At 46.2% G+C, this 23,224-nt stretch overlaps 2 protein-coding genes across 2 annotated transcripts; one reads left to right on the top strand and one right to left on the bottom strand.

The window, feature by feature from the left end:
- Window positions 1–10,486: 10,486 nt before the first annotated feature.
- LOC123169287 (CASP-like protein 2C3) lies at window positions 10,487–13,773 on the top strand. The gene is made up of 3 exons (XM_044587127.1): window positions 10,487–10,769; window positions 10,865–11,003; window positions 13,102–13,773. Exons 1-3 carry the CDS (start codon window positions 10,588–10,590, stop codon window positions 13,369–13,371), a joined length of 591 nt encoding a protein of 196 aa, XP_044443062.1. The 5' UTR covers window positions 10,487–10,587; the 3' UTR covers window positions 13,372–13,773.
- Window positions 13,774–14,471: 698 nt separating this feature from the next.
- Window positions 14,472–20,246, bottom strand: LOC123169286 (4-coumarate--CoA ligase 4). The gene is made up of 6 exons (XM_044587126.1): window positions 19,460–20,246; window positions 18,700–19,053; window positions 17,963–18,161; window positions 15,365–15,578; window positions 15,171–15,273; window positions 14,472–14,895 (listed from the first exon to the last, which is right to left on the bottom strand). The coding sequence occupies exons 1-6, from the start codon at window positions 20,126–20,128 to the stop codon at window positions 14,752–14,754; spliced, it is 1,683 nt and encodes a 560-aa protein (XP_044443061.1). The 5' UTR covers window positions 20,129–20,246; the 3' UTR covers window positions 14,472–14,751.
- Between the last annotated feature and the right edge of the window lie 2,978 nt (window positions 20,247–23,224).

Genomic DNA, 23,224 nt, shown 5'->3' with positions numbered 1-23,224 from the left:
ATACTCAACTATGCCAGAGCCCATAATGGCTTGTGGCTGCACACGGAAGTTTCTAGCGTGAATAATCTCATGATCCCTTTGAGCCTGGGTGGCAGTCCATAGGAGAATCACACGGTACCCCTGGATTTCCAAAAAATACAGGCAATCACTAGATACCCCAGGTGCCTCAATTCACCCAGATGTGTATTAAAGTTGCCACCTTAAGTTAACCATTAATTAAGAATGCTCACATCTGTCATGAGTACACTCAAACCCAATCCATGTCTATGAGCATAGCATAGCAATATAAGCAACGTAGAAGTAACTCCCATAGGTTTGATAATAAACAGGTGAATAGGTGCTACCTCATTTACTTCCCAAACCCACAAATTAAATTAGATCCTAACCATGCAAGTGTTTGAGGATGAAACTAATGCATAAAACTGGGTATGTAAAGGATATGATCAAAGTGTGAACTTGCCTGTACTGTTGATGAAGATGATTCACACTCAAAACTCTTGATAGTTCTACTCGTCACACTCCGGTCAATCTATCGTAAGCAAGCAATAGTAACCACACACAAGCAATCACTCAAAAGATCGGAAAGAACGAAGAAGACAACTCGGAAAACATCAAAAACCAAGCAAATAACTCTTGCAACATAAAACAATTTCTAACAGTACCAAAATTATGTGAATTTGGCCTTATCAGAAAGTTTAGGTCAAGAGCTTTAATTTGCAAAAAAGAATCAACTCAAACGGAGTTATAAAACTCAAGTTACGATCAAACGAAGTTGAATTTAAATCTGGTCTAATTCAAATTTTAAAATTTCAAAAACATGTTTGAGTTGGATTATTTGATAGAGGATATCATAACGAAGAAGTGGACGTTGGTTTCGTTGGATTTGGACAAACGAGTAAAAAGTAGTAATCGTTTGAAAATCAGGGACTAATCTATAAAAACTTTAATCGCAGACGGGTCCCTGGCAGAAATAAAATAAAATGAAAAGGCTATTTAACGAACGTTCGGTACAGAACGCTAACGAACGAATCCGTTCGCAGCGAAGAGTTAAACAGTGAGCGTTTGCTAACTAACTAGACTAAATAAAAAAACCGATTTTAAAGAAAAACCGAATAAGAAAATAAACCGGATCGGGGTTATACTGGTTCGGCCGGCTCGGTGAGAAAAACCAACGGCGTCGAACGGCGACAGCGGCGAGCTCCGGCAAGGCGATGGCGCGGCAGCGGCGTTGGGGCGGCGACGGCAGCGGCGGGCGACGGCACGGGGCAACGGTGGCAGCTACGCGGGGCGGCGCGGGCTAGGCGAGGCGCGGCAGCGGCGGCGGCGGATCTCGTCGGCGGCGCCGGCGGTTGGCGAGTGCGGCGGCGAGATGCAGGGCGAGGGAAGAGGAGAGACGGGGCCCGGGGCTGCGGCCTTTATATAGGCGGGGAGGGGCGGCTCCGAGGCGTGAAGGAGGGGGCAGGAGAGGAGGAGTCCGGCGGGGAGACGGCTCCGGCGAGCCGTGGCGGTGGCGGACTCCCGCCTGGAGTCGGTCGCGCGGGGGTGACGGGGCGGCACGCTGGGCTGGGCTGGCCTGGCGGCTAGCGGGGCCGGCCAGTTCGGCGGAGAAGAGAATTTTTTTTAAAAACATCTATTTTTACAAAAATAAATAAATAAAACCAATAAAATAAAAATATGCTATAGGCATATAATATATCAAAATTTTCAGAAAATTATTTTCTTCAACGTGGACATTTTTTTCAAGTCAAATAAAATCGAGAAAAATTCAAATAATTCAAAGAGTGCTACTGCCCTACTAAAATCCAATAAAAATCATTTAAAAATACCAAAATGGCTTCAAATTTATTTATCTCCAATTTTCTGATGTAGGGAATCATTTTACCCTATTTTACATATATTTTTATTTTGGAGAAAAATAATTTGAATAAAAACCAAATAACTCCAAATTGGAAAATAATTTCAAAGGGACTTTGAATTTGATTCTTCGAAACTCCCAACTCATATTTCATATGTTTTGAAGAAGTCATTTTATCTTCTCTCATGAAAATCAGTGAGTTGCTTGAAGTTTGAGAATTTGAAATATTTCCAAATGAAATTCAAATATTTTCAGAACCCTTTTCATTTTATTTAAATGGAAGAAGTCATGTCATCTTCTCTCTAGGGTTTTGTATCTGAAAAGAATTTGAATTCACAGAGATCATAAAAGCAAAATGAAAGTTTGGGAAAGTCCTTTTATTCCCTCTCATTTAACTTTCAAAAAGTTTCGAATTTCACTCACTTTCAGTCAATCAATCAATCAATCAAATCTATCTATTTATTATAACATTCCAAAATTTAGAATTTTGGGATGTTACAAACCTACCACCCTTAAAATGAATCTCGTCCTCGAGATTCGGAGAGGCTAGCAAGAAATAGGTTTGGTTTGGGGTCTTCTCGAAATCCATCGATCATCACAGGGGGTCTGGGGTGCTACCACCATTAGAAACATTGTTACGGTTCCATCAAAACTCATATACTCCATCCTTATTCATGACAGTGTCGGTCTTCTCAGATTCTCGGGAAAATTTCCTTCTCTAGCTCTTCCGGTAGCGGCATAACCTTTTCCTCAATTCTTCTGTCCTTTCCTCTTGGTAAGGTTATTCCGAGACTGGGTCTTCTTAGCCGACGGGTCTGGCGCCAATACTAAACAACTATCAATATCTCATGGTGGTCAACCATTTATGGTTTCTCCTGCAGGAAATGGGTCTGGGTTGAACCTCACCGTATGTCCTACGGTTGGCAACAGCTGCCGTGTACAAGGGAAAATACTTATACCATTCTAAGGTTCAAACAAGGTTTAATATCGTCGTCTCTCTACTATAGGTAAGTCACTCAGATTTACCATCCCATATAGCAAGGCGAATAATAAGAGTAAGTCGGTATGGTGATCAATCCATCCTGCACCCAAATCATTACCTTGTATATGATTTAGTGAATCTCGCATTCTAACACTCGGTCATCCTCACAAGCATTGCAGAATTTCTCTTGTCGACGAACCAAATTCGGATAAATCCATTGATTCTGCAAGCCAAACAAACATCTATCGTACTTCACAACTCTCAGGTTTTGCGTAAACTCCTATAAAATCGTCTGTTGCTAAAATCGTAACTCTTCCATGGTTTTTCCTTCAGCAAGAATGTGCTTGCTTCTTGGCAGGTCCTGGGGCCAGTGGGTTATGGCCCATCTCATCACTTGTAAACCTTGAACTCATCATCGAGGCCAACTGATCATTATTCCAACATCCAGCTTCCTAGCATTCTTAAATCCATCCAATTGTACTGTTTCCCTTCCTTCTATTGTACCAACTCATACGTGATTACTCAAACTCCTCATGGGGTTACACTTGCTCCATATTACCGACATTCAACCTCCTTTATATCCAATAGTACTTCATCCCTTCATACTCTTGGGGATACCCCACATATCGAGACAAAACTCCTTATTTTGTCCAAAGTCCACTTCGTGGAATATCATAATCCTTTCCAAAGGTCAAGTGTCCTCACAAGGAACTACCACCCTTAAAATGCTCCAATTCTTCCATAGACCATATTTCTCATATCCTCGAAAATGGTCAAAAATCTTCCTTCATAGAATAACAACTCATAAAATCCAAATCAGTACCAACGATGCTAACTTTATTGATCCTCAAATTATTACAATCTCCTGCATTTCCCATTACATGCCTCAACTCAACACCTTAAAAGAATTGTTCCCACTGCTACTACTATATTTCTTACAGACTCAACTATTTATCATGAGTCTCCTTCTCCTTGGGGCATTCTCTGGCAAAGTGCCCTGCTTCATTACAATGAAAACATATTACTTCCGACAAGTCTCGTGGTTTCCTTGTGATTATATAGCCTCCTTGGGTCCTCGGCTTCCTTTTTGGGCAACTGCTGAGGTAGTGCCCTGACTCCTTGCACCTGTAACAGGTGATATGACTCAGGTCCTTCCTGGAATCCAATCTACTTCTCTTCCTGGACTTTTCTGTTCCAATCAGGGCTTCTATTTCCTGTGGATCATACTCTACTTCCTCTGTCGGGAATTCTACTAGATCCCCACTCATACAATTCTGGGAGATGTGTCCTTCTTCTCCACATGAATAGCAAGACTTAGTGCAGGGTTTAATCGGGTCTTCTTTAGGTGTGTCCTCCACCTCTTCCTTCATCCCAAATTCTTCTAAATTTTTCGTGAGAGCTCCTTTCATTGCTTCTTTCTTCTGCTGGATGGTTCTTTGTACCATGGGGTAAATGTGACACCGAGCAGGGTAGTGGGTAGTCCCTTCACACAAGAAACAAGTGGTCTGCCTAGTTGGGCATTCTTCAGCTGGGTGACTTCCTTCACAATTAGGGCATTCATCCTTGTGTTCTTTATGGTTGTGTCCTATTTCTCCACAAAGCTTGCATGCACAGGGTTTCTTCATATCCTTTTCAGAAGGCTTCAATTTCTGGGACACAAACCGAGACATTAGCAAAGTCAACTTAAATTCTTTCCAAGTGGTTACTCCTTGCCATCCATTGATGGTTTGGTACATCCTCCACCAAGTAGCAGCACCTCTTTCAAAACACTTAAGAGCATGCTGGGCCATATCCTTTCCGGTTATAGTGTTATTATCCATATGATCCTCCATGTTCTGAATCCATCGGTCTGTCTCCAATTGACTCATCGGTCCAGAAAATATGGTTTCATCTCCATTCATCCTCTATTGGGTCCAGGGGTTTGGGGTGGGGTAAGAGAGATAGAGAGGGATGCACACAATACAAACAAAAGTTTTGAAAAGGCAGATTTTATTTGTGGCTGTCGGGAAAAACATCAAACAAAAGACAGCTCACTAACGTCGCATCTATCGTAGGTATAACAGGGGTTGGTCTTCTAAAGGTCAATAAATCTTCAAAATCGCCAAACTTTTCAAGTCTTGTTCATGTCTACGATGGCTTCTTCTGATCGTGCTTGACCTTCTCAAGTTCTTTTGCCAGATCATCTCTGTTGTCGCAAAGTCTATCATGACGTCCTTTAATATTTCTGGAGTTGCGTTCCAAACTTCTGGTTTCATCAACCTCGACATGAACCATGATCCTACTGTCCTTCAGTTCCTGTCGAATCTTTGATGTCTCAAGGTTTTGCTCCTCTAGCTTGGCTACTTTCAGCTTCTGGGTCCTGAGTTCTTCACGAAACGCTTCCTTATCAAATACTGCTTCTTGTAGGTCCATCTTAACTTCTTGATGTAACACTCCAGATCCTGGTGATACATCGGCTAAGGTTAAAACTTCATCTTGCTGATAGGTGCTCCATCAGCCTTCTACCATCCAATCCTTCCATGCATATGCATGCTTAACTCAGCACGGTGACAATAGCATAAGCGGGCGATAACATCATGGGTAGCCGTGTTTCCGCTCTTGTCATTTCCATGAGCTATCTCTCCATAGTTGATATCTCCTGCCTTAGGGTTTTCCTTGACAGAACTTTGAGTTTTTAACTCTCCATGTTCCGGTCTTTCTCCGATACACCTTGATCTCGGGTATTGACATCTTCCATAGTCTGCCAAGTTCCATAAGGGTAGCCTTCCTAGGTCACGCCAATCTGGAAATCCTTTAGAGCCTTCAAATTCTCCTAGTCTTCGAAGTCTTCAACCGTTGTAGTTTCCATTATTCAGATGCACGGTAAAATCTCCTTCATTCCGTAGTGGTCGTGGTTGTCCGATATCTTGTACTTCTTGGAGTGGTCTCATCAGTCGAATCTTCGAGTGGTCAAAGGGGGAAAGGGATATGGTCTCACTAAAGGGAATATTTGAATAAGCTCAAAAGAGAAGAGAGGTAAAATATTCTTTTTGAAAAAGAAAGTTTTAGAGAAAATCCTTCATATGGGCTTGCCAGTTTCTATGGTCACGTCCTACAGTCAACATGTGCTTTGATACCATCTTGTAGCGACCCGACCTCAGACGGTCAAGTCTCTGTGCTTAAGTGTCATCCCTGGATCGGTATGCTGACACACACAGTACTCGAGGATTTATAACAGAGGTAAATCACATGTATAAAGTAACGTAAATACTACTACCTCAATCCAAACAGCGGAAGTAACAACAAGGTTGTGGATTCCCATCAACACCAACGGCAAAGTTGAGTGTAGAAATTGTAACCCTAACGTATCACTTACTCGTCGTAAGAATCCTGCAACATGAGACGTTGCAGCCACAAAGGGTCAGTACATTGAATGTACTGGCAAATTCACACCATAGGATAATGATGAATAATAACTATCACTACATGCATATATGGCTGGTGGAGGCTCTATGGCTATAATGTTTTTGCGAAAAGCCAATTTTTTCCTACTTCAAAGGAATATATTTTATTTAACTACAAAGTTTGTTGAAAACATTGAGAATGGTAAACCCCATCTCAATCCCAATTAAAAGTAATTAATAACCCAATCAATATTATATTAAGAGTGATGAGATCAACATGATAATCCAAGAACCAGATACTCAAGATGTCCGTAACCGGGGACACGGCTAATCATGATTAGTTTGTACACTCTGCAGAGGTTTGCGCACTTTTCCCCACAAGACTCGATCTCCTCCGTTGGATTTCTCGCACTACAAGATGTTTGAGAAACGGATGACCGAGACACAGTCTTTCAGAAGCATTAACTCTTTCGATGGGTAGACCGTACCACCTATAACCCCTACATCTGCTAGTCTACCACTGAAAGAGGTCACACAACATACTCAACTATGCCAGAGCCCATAATGGCTTGTGGCTGCACACGAAAGTTTCTAGCATGAATAATCTCATGATCCCTTTGAGCCTGGGTGGCAGTCCATAGGAGAATCACACAGTACCCCGGGATTTCCAAAAAATACAGGCAATCACTGGATACCCCAGGTGCCTCAATCCACCCAGATGTGTATTAAAGTTGCCACCTTAAGTTAACCATTAATTAAGAATGCTCACATCTGTCATGAGTACACTCAAACCCAATCCACGTCTACGAGCATAGCATAGCAATATAAGCAACGTAGAAGTAACTCCCATAGGTTTGATAATAAACAGGTGAATATGTGCTACCTCATCTACTTCCCAAACCCACAAATTAAACTAGATCCTAACCATGCAAGTGTTTGAGGATGAAACTAATGCATAAAACTGGGTATGTAAGGGATATGATCAAAGTGTGAACTTGCCTGTACTGTTGATGAAGATGATTCACACTCAAAACTCTTGATAGTTCTACTCGTCACACTCCGGTCAATCTATCGTAAGCAAGCAATAGTAACCACACATAAGCAATCACTCAAAAGATCGGAAAGAACGAAGAAGACAACTCGGAAAACATCAAAAACCAAGCAAATAACTCTTGCAACATAAAATAATTTCTAGCACTACCAAAATTATGTGAATTTGGCCTTATCAAAAAGTCTAGGTCAAGAGCTTTAATTTGCAAAAAAGAATCAACTCAAACGGAGTTATAAAACTCAAGTTACGATCAAACGAAGTTTGAATTCAAATCTGGTCTAATTAAAATTTCAAAATTTCAAAAACATGTTTGAGTTGGATTACTGGATAGAGGAGATCATAACGAAGAAGTGGGCGTTGGTTTCATTGGATTTGGACAAACGAGTAAAAAGTAGTAATCGTTTGAAAATCAGGGACTAATTTGTAAAAACTTTAATCGCAGATGGGTCCCTAGCAGAAATAAAATAAAACGAAAAGGCTATTTAACGAACATTCGGTACAGAACGCTAACGAACGAATCCATTCGCAGCAAAGAGTTAAACAGTGAGCGTTTGCTAACTAACTAGACTAAATAAAAAAACCGATTTTAAAGAAAAACCAAATACGAAAATAAACCGGATCGGGGTTATACCGGTTCGGCCGGCTCGTTGAGAAAAACCGACGGCGTCGAATGGCGACAACGGCGAGCTCCGGCGAGGCGATGGCGCGGCGGCGCGGCAGCGGTGTTGGGGTAGCGACGGCAGCGGCGGGCGACGGCGCGGGGTGACGGCGGCAGCTACGCGGGGCGGCGCGGCTAGGCGAGGCGCGGTAGCGGCGGCGGATCTCGTCAGCGGCGGTGGCGGTTGGTGAGTGCGGCGGCGAGATGCGGGGCGAGGGGAGAGGAGAGACGGGGCCCGGGGCTGCGACCTTTATATAGGCGGGGAGGGGCGGCTGCGAGGCGTGGAGGGGGGGCAGGAGAGGAGGAGTCCGGCGGGGAGACGGCTCCGGCGAGCCGTGGCAGCGGCGAACTCCTGCCTGGAGTCGGTCGCGCGGGGCTGACGGAGCGGCGCGCTGGGCTGGGCTGGCCCAGTTCGGCGGAGAAGAGATTTTTTTTAAAACATCTATTTTTACAAAAATAAATAAATAAAACCAATGAAATAAAAATATTATATAGGCATATAATATATCAAAATTTTCAGAAACTTATTTTCTTCAACGGGAACATTTTTGTCAAGTCAAATAAAATCGAGAATAATTCAAAGAGTGCTACTGCCCTACTAAAATCCAATAAAATCATTTAAAAAATACCAAAATGGTTTCACATTTATTTATCTCCAATTTTCTGATGTAGGGAATCATTTTACCCTATTTTCCATATATTTTTATTTTGGAGAAAAATAATTTGAATAAAAACCAAATAACTCCAAATTGGAAAATAATTTCAAAGGGACTTTGAATTTGATTCTTCGAAACTCCCAACTCATATTTCATATGTTTTGAAGAAGTCATTTTATCTTCTCTCATGAAAATCATTGAGTTGCTTCAAGTTTGAGAATTTGAAATATTTCCAAATGAAATTCAAATATTTTCAGAACCCTTTTCATTTTATTTAAATGGAAGAAGTCATGTCATCTTCTCTCTAGGGTTTTGTATCTGAAAAGAATTTGAATTCACGGAGTTCATAAAAGCAAAATGAAATTTGGGAAAGTCTTTGTATTCCCTCTCATTTAACTTTCAAAAAGTTTCGAATTTCACTCACTTTCAATCAATCAATCAATCAATCAAATCTATCTATTTATTATAACATTCCAAAATTTAGAATTTTGGGATGTTACACTAACACACCACATAAAGAAACTGCGTGAATAAACCATGTGTGACCATTTCCATAAGTTGCATCAAAGAACCATAAATCCCGCAATTGCGCATGATGCAGTAGGCATCAGATATGAATCCAATTGGGAAATTGTTCATGTTAAAATACCATCATGATCATGCATGAGCTTGGACACGAAGGCTCCCGCCACCATGGCCTAACCTTCTTCTGCTTGAGTTTTGTTCATAGTCTTAAATCAACCACTAAGGGTATATCTTGGGGTGATTTTCAACCTTCACAAACTTTTCCCTAGCTAATCCATTGGAAATCCGCGAGTGACTCCAACTGTCAAGGAACAAGAACAACTCCAAGAGTAACAAGTCAACAAAGAATCCACAAGGGATTCGGTCAGTGGAATCATGGATCAAGGTCTTGGGATTCTATTCTTCAAACTTAGATACTATTAATGTGATTAGGGACTTAGAATGTGCTAGACCTAATTTTCATGATAAAGCTGATATATGTGTTGGTGAGGATAATAGTCCTGTAAAAAAATTGCATTGGGAAAGAAAGGGAAGGGGCTTGGATGATGATTTTACTCTGGTGGTATCCAAATCTAGTTTGAAAACGCAGAAGAAGATGGAAAAGATGAGGAACAGGAAAGATAAACAAGTTCTTGTGAGGAGTGGTGGTATTCAAACCAGAGGTATCATAAAAAAGGGTCTGACAGCTGCAATCAATCATGCTTTGTATGGTGGAAATCTCACAGCCAGAGAAAGAGAAAGAAATACAAAATTTCAATGATAGGTCTCATTTGGAATTGTAGGGTTTATACTAAGAAAGGGTTGGCTACTTACTTACATGAAATTATAAGAGACCATGAGGTTGACTTTGTGGGGTTACAAGAGAAAATGAAGAGGAATTACTCTCCCAGTTTTTCAGAAAAATTGATCCTCTTGATCAAATTTCATGGCACTGGATTCCAGCTAGAGGCAAATCAGGAGCGGTCCTTGGGGGTGCTAAATCATGTAGATTTGACATTATTGGGACTTCTCAACGGGATTTTCATGTTAAGATACATCTGTTTGACACCAAGCTGCCGGCCGGTACAATGGGCTAGGGATTTGACATTCGGTAGTATGTACATGGTAAAACACGAAATTTATAGCTTCGAGGTCTACCGCAAATATTTACGAAAAGGGTCAGAACAGTGAAATCGGCCTTGGGCGGTCAGGCCCGTTAACCGCAGTGCATTAAACCCACGCACCGAGCACTGCTTGCACACCGCCACGATCGACCACGTCACCCCGCCACCGCACCCGTGCGCACATACTCTCGCCCATCGCCGCACTCCCTAGAGCAGCCACTCATTTCCCTCTCCACTCGCCGTGCGCGGCGCCTATAAAGCTTCCGTGACCCCCCTCGCTCTCTACGGCGTGCGTGCGATAGACACGAGACAAAACACTAGCTAGCAAGCTAGCTCGAGCTCTCAGGCAGAGATCGACCGTCGACTCGAGCGCGATGGACACGGCGGCGCAGGCGGGGAGGAGGGGTTCGTCGGAGGTGAGGGCGGAGGGGCTGATGCGGGGCGCGTGCGCGGCGCTGGCGACGGCGTCGGCGCTGCTCATGGGGCTGGACACGCAGACGGAGACGGTGCTGCTCATCAGGAAGAAGGCCACCGTCAAGGACGTCCACGCCCTCTGGTGAGCTAAGCTAGCTAGCACTCAGTACGTATGTACCGTACGACCATGGTAAGTGTACGTGTGACCGATCGAGCGCGTAACGTGTGTGCGTGCAGGGTGCTGACGGCGGCGGTCGGCGCGGCGGCGGGGTACCACCTGCTGCACCTGCTCCGGTGCCTCTACCTCGGCCGCTTCGCCCACAACCCCTGCCGCAACAGCAGGGCCTTGGCCTGGGCTTTCCTCCTCCTCGACAAGGTACTGCTCCCATCACTTTGCCCACACCTCCGGCCACCGTAGCACACACAGGTGCCCCTGAATGTTTCTTCCGCACAGTCTCCAGTCCGGTATCCATGACCAGCCAGTCCCTCTGCCACTTTCGGTTTCAGGAATATTTCAGACACAACCTGAATGACCGAAATTCATTGAATTTTAGTGGTTTCAGTTTGTGGCCAAAACATTCACTTGAGATTCTACAAAAAATATTGACAAACTCGAAAAATATTTGAACTCCTGAGTACTAATGAGACCACAGAAATATTTTGACCGAAAGCTAAATATTTTAGCACGTGCTGAAATCATTGAAAAGGAGTGAATTTCATCGACGGCTCGCTGAAAGTGAAAACCATATCACTGTGCTCATTTCCACCCCCCACACACACTAGGGACTAGAGACCGTTCTGTGTCTGGCGCCTAATTAATCAACACAGGGAGTAACTACACAACAACATGCATGAATTCTGATGAGCACCGGTGGTTTAAACAAGATAGGCACTAACTGGGCAGCTCATTGATCGCCCGACGGCGACCGGACCAACAACCTTCAATTCCGCGACAGGAATAGGAAATAGTTTTCGGAGGCTATGCATAATTAACAGTTAGCACTGAGCTATCGTGTGATCGATCGGTCCCGTCGTGATAACAACGATTCTACTGCAAATGGTGACCAGCATCCTCCTTTCTCGCCGTCACCGTTGCCATCCACCAACGGCTCCTCACTGCAGGTCTCCCGGACTGGCAAATCAGACCAGGACAGTGCGGTGAACTGCTGCGTTGGTTGCAGCTGCACCGCTGTTTCTCATTCATGTTTCCTTCAATGCGTCGAGGGCCATCCCAAATCATTTTTGGTTCCCCATCGGAAAAGATCGGCGCATTCAAGCTCCAAGTGCATGGTGCCGCATATGCATGCCTATGTGCAACTGATTTACTAGCAAAATCAAGTTTCATGTGCCATCCATGTCGATAATCTTTTTCATTTATAAATAGAGTCAAAGTCTACAAGTTCTCTATTTTCTTTTATACTCCCTTCGTTCCTAAATATTTGTCTTTCTAAAGATTTCAACAAGTGACTACATACGAAGCAAAATGAGTGAATCTACACTCTAAAATATGTCTATATACATCCGTATGTGGTAGTCTATTCGAAATCTCTAGAAAGACAAATATTTAGGAACGGAGAGAGTATAAAAAAAATACTCCGCGTGTTTATTGTCTCTTTCTAGAACACTGTTTGTGGATAAATCAGGCTAGTCCAGAACCACGCGCGTTTCAGATAAACTAACTATTTATTGTTTCTTTCTAGAACGCTGCTTGTAGATAGCATATTTGTTGTCGTGTCAAGATTGGAGCAACCAGCTAGACAACTTCAGTTATCAATAGTGTCGAACATTTTAGTTTATCCGTGTTTGTCTTTTTGATACTGTGTATACCTAGAATTGTCCTTTTTTGCGTCTCCCAATTTAAAACTAATTTGGATTTCTAAAATTTTATGGGGTTGTAGACAAATTTCTTAATGACACACTCAATTGTTTCCCGATAAATTCACAACTTTGTAGGATGCTACCGTGCATTCGTAACACGGCAACACTCAATGAACTTGTAGCACTAGAACTCTTCTGATTTTTCACGATAGGAGTAAATGCAAACACACAATTATTAGTACTAACTTTTGTGAAAAAAGCCGCGAAAACAACCTAGGCATACACAGTAGAACGCAAATAATAAATGAGGCAGACTGCATCCAGCCATCCACTCAATCCGCAGCACATAGTCATATGGGTGGGTGTGGGCTAGCTCACAAATTTAAGAGAGGTTTGCTCATTTGGTTTCTGAGATACGGCTTGCCACATTGACCATTTTTGGTACAAATGTAAGAGTCAGGTGTGGTTATTCCAGGATAGATTTCGGGGGGTTAACTGCTTAAGTTGCTACTATCTTTCAGCAGAAGAAAATTACTGCTACCGAGTTAACAGTGTCAAAGGCATTCATCGAGTTAATCCAATGGGATTATGATCTGAAAAACACGTAAATTAACTGTACGTGCCTGACGAAGTGCCTGATGGTCTGGGCGGTGCAGGGGTGCGCGTACGTGACGTTCGCGGCGACGGTGGCGGCGGCGCAGGCGTGCCTGATCGCGCTGGACGGCGCGCAGGCGCTGCAGTGGAACAAGGTCTGCAACATCTTCACCCGCTTCTGCCAGCAGGTCGCCGGGAGCCTCGTCTGCGGCGGGCTCGCCGCCGCCGGCACCGCCCTGCTCTCCGCGCTCTCCGCCCGCAACCTCTTCCGCCTCTACCCGTCGCTCTCCCGCCCGCGCCCGCACCCGCACCGCTCCTCCTCCACAAAGTAGGCGGCCCGGCCCATCAACCCCAGCAGTAACCACACCGCGGTGGGCTCCCGATGGATGATAGCTAGCTAGTGCTGTTGGGCCGCAACAGAGGCATTCGGCCCGGCTACGCCCAAGCGACTACTTCTTCTTGGGCTTCTCTTCTGTTTCGTTATGTTGCTACTAGTGTGAGAATACTGCTCTGAAAAAAAAAACTAGTGTGAGAAGACGTGACCATGTGTACTGCAGTAGCGTATTTGCCGCAGAAAATACTTATCAGTGTGTTTGTATGTATGTATGTATGTATTCTCTGTGTATTATTCCTAGACCGTGTAACCTCCTCCAGCACCTTATGAGCCTTCGTGGGACCAGTATTACTCATATCAGTCGATCCCAAAATAAAGTCAAGCAATTATTCACTAATTATATGCTCGTTTAGAAGGTAGAACTATGATTTGGTTGGGTTCTGGACCCCCCAACAGCTGATTGTAATCATGTTGGTGATTGAGTAATATTACAAGTGTTCTACTCGGGAAAAAAAACGTGTAACCTCTTCTCTGTTGATACTATGAGCAGCAGCCATATGAATGAAGTGCCTTTTTATAGCGAAATTGTTGCCCTGCAAAAATGCATAGGCCCTGTTTCGAACACAGGAATATTCCAGTGGGAAAAAATCCCTGCAAAACTGTCTCATTCATGCAGTAAACATACTGATTCCAGTGAGATTCACTCTGTTCCTCTGGACTGATTTTTTCGAGAGTACGCAAATTGCGTGGCATAGCTTTATAGAAGAGAATTGCAAGTAGAAGACGACTACCACTCGCTCCGAACAACTCCACACCCGGCTAGCTAGTCCAAAGGACAGCCACCCACAACAACACAACAACAACACAGAAGAGCCAGTCCAAAGAACATCTGGACTGATTTTGATCAGGTATCATCCAACAGTCCCCACCGTGCTGTGTGAAAATTGAGTAGAATATATTGTTCGTCATGCAAGAAGATCAATTTTATCCGTTAAAGGAGAAATCCGGATGCGCAAGGGAAGTCCTAGTTCTATAAGACAGGGAGAAAAATTAACAAGAGCAGTGAGCACTCAGAAAGTCGGCCTCCACCAGAACAAATGAGTTTAATTCAACTTGTGGTATAAATCATAAGCAGTATACATTATATTATAATCAGCCTTTGTTGTCAAAAAGAGTTTGGTATCTATACATGACAGGATACACATCATCGAACGAGCGAACAAACAAATCATATAACTTAGCCATCTAACTGAAAGAATCGACGACCATGTGCCAGCCAGCCCTTCTATATGTAATAATAATATTATTGCCATTTCATTGAGAACATTACATGATTTTGGACAGAGGTGTGTGTGTGTGTGTGTGTGTAAGATGGGACTCAGCTTTTGGACTGTGTGCTTCCACTGCCTGGGAAGCCTGCAGCAAGCTTTGCTCTCAGGTCCTTCCTGAGGATCTTGCCGGCAGGACTCTTCGGAACCGAGTCTGCGAAGAAAACTTTGTGGATCCTCTTGTAGAAAACAACCTGTAATAACATTGTACAACTTATTAGGTTTTTGAACTCTCAGATCTGCGCTGAATTGGTGAAGATACATGAACCAATGCAAACATTTTATGCTCTCTTCAGTCTTGTAAAATAACATGCTGGATGGTCGGTATGCCTCACAGTTCACAAATCACATGTTGTAAATTATGCTCTCTTCAGAATTTTGTAAAAATGTACTGTTTGTGGCAACTTTGTCTGTTTCTCTATTTGTGTGGCATACTTCAATATATGGAAAGTGGACGGCTCGTCATTACCTCTTTTGCAACGAACTGCTTGATCTCACTCTCGCTGATCTCAGATCCTTCAATCCGCACAATGAATGCAACTGGAACTTCACCAGTAAGTTCATCTTGCATCCTGCAAAAATTGAAGACCAGCTAAATTTAATCACCTACTTTGACATGAACCAAATGGATCCTAAATCCCTTTGAACAGTTCATCGACTTACGATACAACAGCAGCATCTTTGATTTCAGCGTGTGTAATGAGAAGGGCTTCGAGTTCCGCAGGAGGTACTTGGAATCCCTTGTATTTGATTATCTCCTTGAGCCTGTCGACAATGAAGATCTCGTCGTCATCATCGACATAGCCAATGTCTCCAGTGTGCAGCCAACCGTCCTTGTCAATGGTGTTCTTTGTGGCCTCCGGATCATTTAGATAACCTGCAATCATAGGCTTGGTCATTTACATGAGTTGATATCTCTGAGCATCTTGGTGCATATTAAGATTATTATTATTTTCTCCCGCAAAAATAAATTGTACCAATGGCTAAGCATGTGCGGCTGGTGCAGTTGGTTGAATAAATTACAGACATAGTCCAAGTGCTAGAATTTTCTGTAAAAATGCTACTGAATGGAGTGAATATCAACTTCAGGGGTGAAACCTGGTAGACATGCTACATGGTGATAGTTCTTATCCATGGCAGTATTAGTAATTTTTGGGGGAATTTACATATTTTTGTGAAAAATTAAAATGCTGAGTAATTATTGAATGTCGTAGTCACTGAACACGCATCCATCTGTCTGCGAAAGCGACATACTGATCATATCCAAATTCTAGATGTATTCAGATAGTTTTCAAACAGAAGGAAGAATCCACACTCCATGTAATGAAGGGTTACATCAGTATGGGGATCATGAAGCAAAAAATTAGTTTTGCTGGGTTAAAGTTTGCAAACTCTCATGTATTAGTGAAGCGAGGAAATGCTTCTTCTGCCCTTACTAGTTTCGGAGCATGAAGGGGCATACATAGGAAATGGACAAAATTAGGAATCATCAACATTCCCATCCAGTTGCCATCATGTGTGGTTGTATGAAAATCATGGGCGGCTACAGCCCACCACAGGACAGCCTGTTGCCACAACGTATCCAATCATTCATAGTACAAGGTATCCATCCATACGCAGGAGCTAAACATCTCCACCTCACCACATGTGCTAGGTCAAACAACTTAGTTCTACTTGTAACTATTAAAAACGAGCTTTGTTTTCTTATGTTAATCATAGACCTAAGCTTGGCCATGTTCCCCCAAAAATATAAGCATAGACTTTCAAGCAAAGATAACTGGTCATGCATATGGGAGTTTGTTGTGGATTCTTCATGGAGTACTTGGGGAAAATGCCTTCACATGGCCAGCATGCTGCATCAATGAGTGCAAGCTATACAAAGTATGTATGGGCCATCTAGAAGATGATGCCAAGTTTGATTCTTTGTACTACTACTCATGCTGGGTTGCACTGCTGGAACCCTGTGTAACATGTAGCGCATCGCGACCTGCAACTTAATTTGGAACCTTCTAGTCTAGCTAAAACAAAAATGCTGGACAGGAGAACAGTTCGGTCCGATTGGCGGCACCTCAAAAAATATCCCATTTCTTCCTGAAAAACAAGATCTTATCTTTTCTAGTAGTCCAGTAAAACTGACTAGACGAAGTGGGGCCGTGTAGGCCCCATGATGGGCCAGGCTCAAAGGCTGGTAGCCAAAACGTAGCTAGCTCTCTGCTTCTCTTGAATGCAGAGCAAAGAACATGAACCGGTCATCCGAGGACTCGGTGAAAATGGTGGCTGACGCTCTGGACGACACATGCGGCAACATGCCAAGGCCAGGTTTTGGAGACGCCCGCGCATCTGCCGGCTTGGTTCCTTGTCGCCAATGCCCAAGCGGTGCAAGTACGTCTGAATCTGAGGGATGCGTATGGCCTCAGCCCTCAGCCTTCAGTTCAGCGCACTCCATTATTGACCTGTGAGGCGCCGGTGCGACGATAGCTAGCGCGGCGGTGGTAGTCTGGTAGAGCAGTCAGGATGCGCATGTTGCTGCTAAAGCCAAAGGAGTACCGCCGGCGTATCGACTGACGCACGCCGTCGCCGTCGATGGGCTAGCCGACGACGATTTGCCAACAGTTGCGGAGGACTAAAAGGAGACGTGTTGGGTCGGATCGAGCGGGCTCACCGGTCACCAGCTACGTACCTAACTGGAGACCGACCGACCGGTGCACCGAGCATCTGGCGAGCAGAAGGTGGAAGAAGCTCTGGTCCGTGCAGCTACTGATCACTCAGATTAGTCTAGTGAGCCGTCCGTTCGTTCGCTGGCTAGTGGCCAAACGTACGTACCAGACGGTGACAGAACACGAGCACACATGCGTGCAGGTGACTGAGCTGCCGGTGCTCGGAAAATGCAGCATGTTCGGTACCCATCCATCTGCCCGAAACTGCTGTCAGCAATGGGGGTGCAGTTGTCCTAGCTAGGCGTGGCCAATAATTCGGGCCCTGCAGCTGTCCGAACCGATCACCAACTACTGTAGTAGCACAGCACCTGCTCACGAGCTACCGATGCCGGCCTAGTCGCCGCCAACCACTCACCTAATCAACTGGCCATGGAACAGTGGGTCACGTAGGGAGGGAGATCGTCGTGCCATCCACATCGTTTGCCACTCCTGAGCGGTGACCAGACATGGCGGTAGTACTGTGCTGTTTTTGGCTGGACATTTTGTTCGAGAAATGAATAAACCTGTTTTACATTGGAAGTGTGCGCGCACGCATGTCACGTACCTTTCATGATCTGGTTGCCGCGGATGCAGATCTCCCCCGGCAGGTTGCGGCCGAGGGAGGCGCCGGTGTCGGGGTCCACGATCTTGAGCTCCGCGTTGCGCACCACCGTGCCGCACGACCCCGACTTGACCCCGAACGGCTCCTTGGCGAACGCCAGGCACATGGACAGCACCGGCCCAGCCTCCGTCATCCCGTACCCCTGCACACAGACGCATTGCAAAAAAGATTCAGACGGCCGGGATCGATCCGTGGTGAGAGCGACTTGCCCACCCAAAAAGTCTGATGAGAAGCAGTTTGTTGGCAGCCAACAAAACCCTGGCTTGCGGGGACGGCAACCCGCCCGCCGGGATGGGATCATGGCCTCATGGGGGTGGCGTGCGCTCGCTTCGGCTCGGACGACGCCGTCACGGAGCGTAAAGGTTGGGATGTCGCCATATCCCGCACCCAAAAGCACGACGCCGCCATGCCACCCACCCACCAGAACTGCGACCTTGGCTCGCGCGCCGGGCCACCACTAGCCAACCCATCCCAATCGCTCCCCCGATGCCCCAACAACCATCGATGATTCTTTTGAGGTTCACTCGCCCTCCCAAACACTCCATACAGTTATGTATGTATACTACTGTACCTAGGCTAGTGCAGTGACTGGCGTGCATGACGCTATGACAGGGATAACTAAGCAAGCAATCATTGGACATGGATTCGAAGTGTGAGACCAGGGCCGATGCGCGACGAACCTGTCCGAGCACGGCGTTGGGGATCTTGGCCATGAAGGCGTCCTGGAGGTCCTTGCCCATGGGCGCGGCGCCGGACATGACCATGCGGATGGACGCGAGGTCGGCGGCGGTGACGCGGTCGCTCTTGGCGATCTCGACGACGATGGGCGGCACGAAGGGCGCCACGGTGACCGCGTGCGCGCGCACCAGGCTCACCAGCGCGCCGTGGTCGAACTTGCGCATGATCACGATCGCGCACCCGGCGCGCAGCCCCGCCAGCAGCACCGAGTTGAGCGAGTAGATGTGGAACAGCGGCAGCACGCACAGCAGCACGTCGTCTTCGCCGAAGTACAAGTTCGGGTTCTCCCCGTCCACCTGCACACACAAAATTCAGAAACAAAATGTTCAGAAAATTTGAATCATTTTTACATAAAAATTTTGAACTGAAAAATGTGATCGTGCGTGGGCGCGAATCTTGGCGCTGATTGGCGGGTCCTACGTGGGTCACGTCGCCCCGTCCAATCCGATCCGATCCGAGTAATAAATGGCGCGGCGTTATTTTAAGCAGGGGAGTAATTGGTCGGTCGCTTGGCTCCGGCGCCGACGGAGAAGCGCGTGATGGGAAAAGGAACTTCCCGAGCTGGAAAGCGTAAAGCGAGGCCACGAGAAACGTAAACGGGAAGCTCGCCTGGCCCCCAAGGATCCGGGCTCGGTCCAGCTAGTGGCAATGGAGCAATGGAGATGGAAGGGGAGTGAGAAAGTGAGCTGAGGCTGAGCTGACCTGCTGCGCGACGCTGGTGACGAGGCTGCGATGGGTGAGCATGACGCCCTTGGGGAGCCCCGTGGTGCCGGACGAGTAGGGGAGGGCCACCACGTCGTCGGGGTCGACCAGCTCGTCGGCGGCGAGCGGCTCCGCGGGCAGCAGCGCGTCGTCGAACGCGAGGCAGCCGCCGTCGCCGGAGGCCGGCCCGTCGACGGTGACCACGGGGATCCCGCGCTCGGCGGCGAAGGCGCGCACCTTGTCGACGGCGCAGGCCTCGGTGACGATCAGCCGCGCCCCGGCCGCGGAGGCCTGGCGGTGGATCTCGTGCGGCGTGCAGAACGGGTTGGCCGTGGTGGTGGCGGCGCCGAGCCGGGCCGCGCCGAGGAACACGAAGGCGAACTCGGGGCAGTTGCGGAGCAGGTTCATGACCACGTCGCCCTTCCCCACGCCCAGCCGGCGCAGCCCCGCCGCGCACCGCCGGGAGAGCTGCTCGACCTCCGCGTAGGTGTGCACGGCGCCCGTCTGCCCGTCGATGAGGCAGGGCCGGGCGGCCACCTCCGGCAACCGCTCGAAGCAGTAGTCCTGGAGCGTGAGGTGGGCCGGGATCTCGATGTCCGGGAGCCTGGACCGGAACACCGTCTCCGTCGCCACCGGCGCCTCCGGCGCGTCCGCCGCCACGGAGCCCATGGATCTCGCCGCCGGCGTGTCTCCGGGCGGGCGGAATTGGTGGCGTGGGGCGAGAAATGGGGGGCCGGGATCCCGTGGGCGTGCGTGCTCTGCTCCGGCTCCTGGGGAGGGAGGAATTTGGGAGCGGGGTTAAATATACCGGCGCGGCGGGGGAGAAGGTGGGTGGGGAGGATGACGCGCTGGGCCCGCCTGGCGGTGGGAGGGGGTGGCGTCTCCGGTGAGCGAACGGGTTGGTGAGGGGGCTTGACGCTGCAGGTGGGCGTTTCTGACCTGACTTCGCTTTGACTTTTTAACCTGAGCAGTAACGCTGCCGTTGTGAACGACGTACGGTAGCGTAAAGTCGTCGTCGGCGGTGGGCGGGCCGTCGGCCGTCGTGGCGTTTTGCGCCTGGGATGGCGTGGCGTCGCAGGGAGCACGTTGACATCACTTGTGAGTGTTCTCACCGAAGGGAAAGTCGTCAGCAAAGCACGACTATGTGGGATTTTGACATGGATAGTCTCTTGGTGGAGAGAAAGCGGGGGAGACAAAGAGCAAAGACATCAGTGGCGAACAAGTTTTGGGGTTGGAAGTAATTTTTGAAGGTTTTTTTGATACAGGACTAAGAAACAACAAGCATGATCCGAGTATTAGCGAAGAGCTTATTGACACTCATAATATCGGTGTGCTCATACTAATTCATCATGGCTTCCCACATTGCCCTCTGTAGGACCAACATTATGGTTGAGACTCTGGAGGTGCGGATCATGCTTGAGTTATGAGGGTTGTTTGTAGTGCATGTTTGGCCTATGGCAGTGGAGCATACTCGCTCGAGGCCATATTCACTTTCGAGAAGAGTGGCGTCACACGCACCATCGAAAAAAATTGGTGAGCCTTGCATCAATGGTAAGGAGGGTAGTGATGAAACACTAGTAGAAAAAGGGTCATCTGTCCCGGTTGGTAAGGGCCTTTTGTCCCGGTTTTTGAACCGGGACTAAAGGGTCGTTACTAATGCCCTAGCCCTTTAGTCCCGGTTCTTACACGAACCGGGACAGATGGGCCTCCACGTGGCCGGTGCGGTGAGCCCAGGCAGGAGGGTCTTTGGTCCCGGTTGGTGGCACTAACCGGGACCAATAGGCATCCACGCGTCAGCATTTCAGGGGCTGGGGTTTTTGTTTTTTTTTTGGAGGGGGGGGGGGGGGGGGGTTGGGGGTTTTGGGGGGTTAATTTAGGTGTTTCATATATTGTGTTAGCTAGCTAATTAATAGAGAGAAGTGTCCTCTCTTATCTCCGTGCTTGGTCGACGCTACGTACTATATACGTACAGAGAGGACTAGACACGCTAGCTAGTAAGCAAATGAAGGAAACAGAAGATCGTCATGAACATATGCATACAGAGAGAAGTGATATCGACCACCTCTCCTTCTCCGAGAGATTGGTCGAACAACAAGTTCTCGTATATCTATCCGACACTACCGGCTACATATATACAATAATTATCTCTTACAATATAATCTCCTAATTATATATGAACACAGGGTCCACATAGTATTCTCCGTTTTCAGTGATCACGTGGTTAAGGAAGAATGCCGCCAATTCCTCTTGAATTGCTCGCATACGATCTGGTGCTAGGAGTTCATCCCGCATCCGAAAGATCTAATTTGAAGAAGGGGGTCAATACATATATATATATATATATATATATATATATATATATATATATATATATATATATATATATATATATATATGAATAAATGAAACTCAACACAAATGATGGTAATAAAATAAATTTGTGAATATTATTGCTTACGCACTTCATATTGTTCGTGAGAGTAGCCCCGCTCACAGGTCGTGTGGCGGATGGACACGCAAACATAGTATCCACAGAAATCATTACCTTGTTCCTGCCACAACCACTTTACAAGAAATAGAGGTCAATCAAACTGATAAGCAAGCATGCTAAATGGTATTGATGAAACTAGCGCTTGAATCACTAGGAGATGCGCGGAACATGCTACTATAGTACTTACTTTCAGGTGTCTAAATTGCAGGTTCTTCGGCAGTCCCGGAGCTTTTTTGGTGAATTTTCTCCAAACCCTGCCAGACAAAGAAAACAATTACTTGATATCAGGAAATGAACAAAGTTGCCGATATGGTGGATAATGATCGATTTAACTTACTTCTCGAGCATTTGAGTCATGTCCGCATAGTCCTGGGGATCTTTTCGTCTCGAGTCTAAGACGGTTACTAGTCCCTGCTCAAGCTTAATCTCTAGGAGAATATAGTGGAAGCTGCGCACGCATGCATAAGTCATCAATTACATTACTATAACCTGGACTAATAAGGGAAACCGAATATGCACAAGACAGTAACACTCACTTGAAGTTGTAAGGAAAGAGTATTATATCTTTGTTTTCATTTATTACCAACGATCGTAGCAAGTTGGCCTCAGTATTTTCGGCATGATATTTAACTTCAGTTGCATCTATGAGATTTGTGTTAATGAATCCAATATCACCGATTTGTCTTTTCTTCAATTCGGCGATCTTCAATCTGCATAATATAGTGAGGATAATTATAAATACATGCAATGAAAGAGCTGACCTATATAGAGAGACTTAATGACAGAAGTAGTACTACTTACAGACAGTAGCAAGTGACCGTTGATTTATCGAGGGCCTTTTGATTGAAAAACTGGAAGAACTCCTCAAATGGAACATTCAACAGTTCAATTCCAACTGAGGTCATGCTCCTCTTTAACTCTCAGCGTCAAAGTATTCCTCCCGCCAGACTCTCTGCAGGTTTTCATGTACCAATCATGTAATCTTCGCATCATCGTTGTTAGAGATTTTTCATCTTTGACGAGAGGCTTCCCGTAATGGTATTTGTGTTCGTCCACCTCCAAGAAATCATAATGTACATCGTCGGGCAGGTAATCTCCAAGATTGCTATAACCGGGCACCATCCTCGGATCATTAGCGACGATGTCGCTAGACACCTTGAGCGGGGGCACGATGGGTTCGCTTGTTCGCTGAGCTGGGCAATTTTTTTCCCAGCTCGTCGTTCTTTTAACCTTTGATCACTGACAGTACTTCCCGACCGCTCCGCTTCGACAAA

Source organism: Triticum aestivum, chromosome 7D (genome assembly GCF_018294505.1).
Source record: "Triticum aestivum cultivar Chinese Spring chromosome 7D, IWGSC CS RefSeq v2.1, whole genome shotgun sequence".
Lineage (NCBI taxonomy): Eukaryota > Viridiplantae > Streptophyta > Magnoliopsida > Poales > Poaceae > Triticum > Triticum aestivum.
Note: the sequence above shows the minus strand (reverse complement) of the source record. Positions and strands in the feature narration are given on the sequence as shown.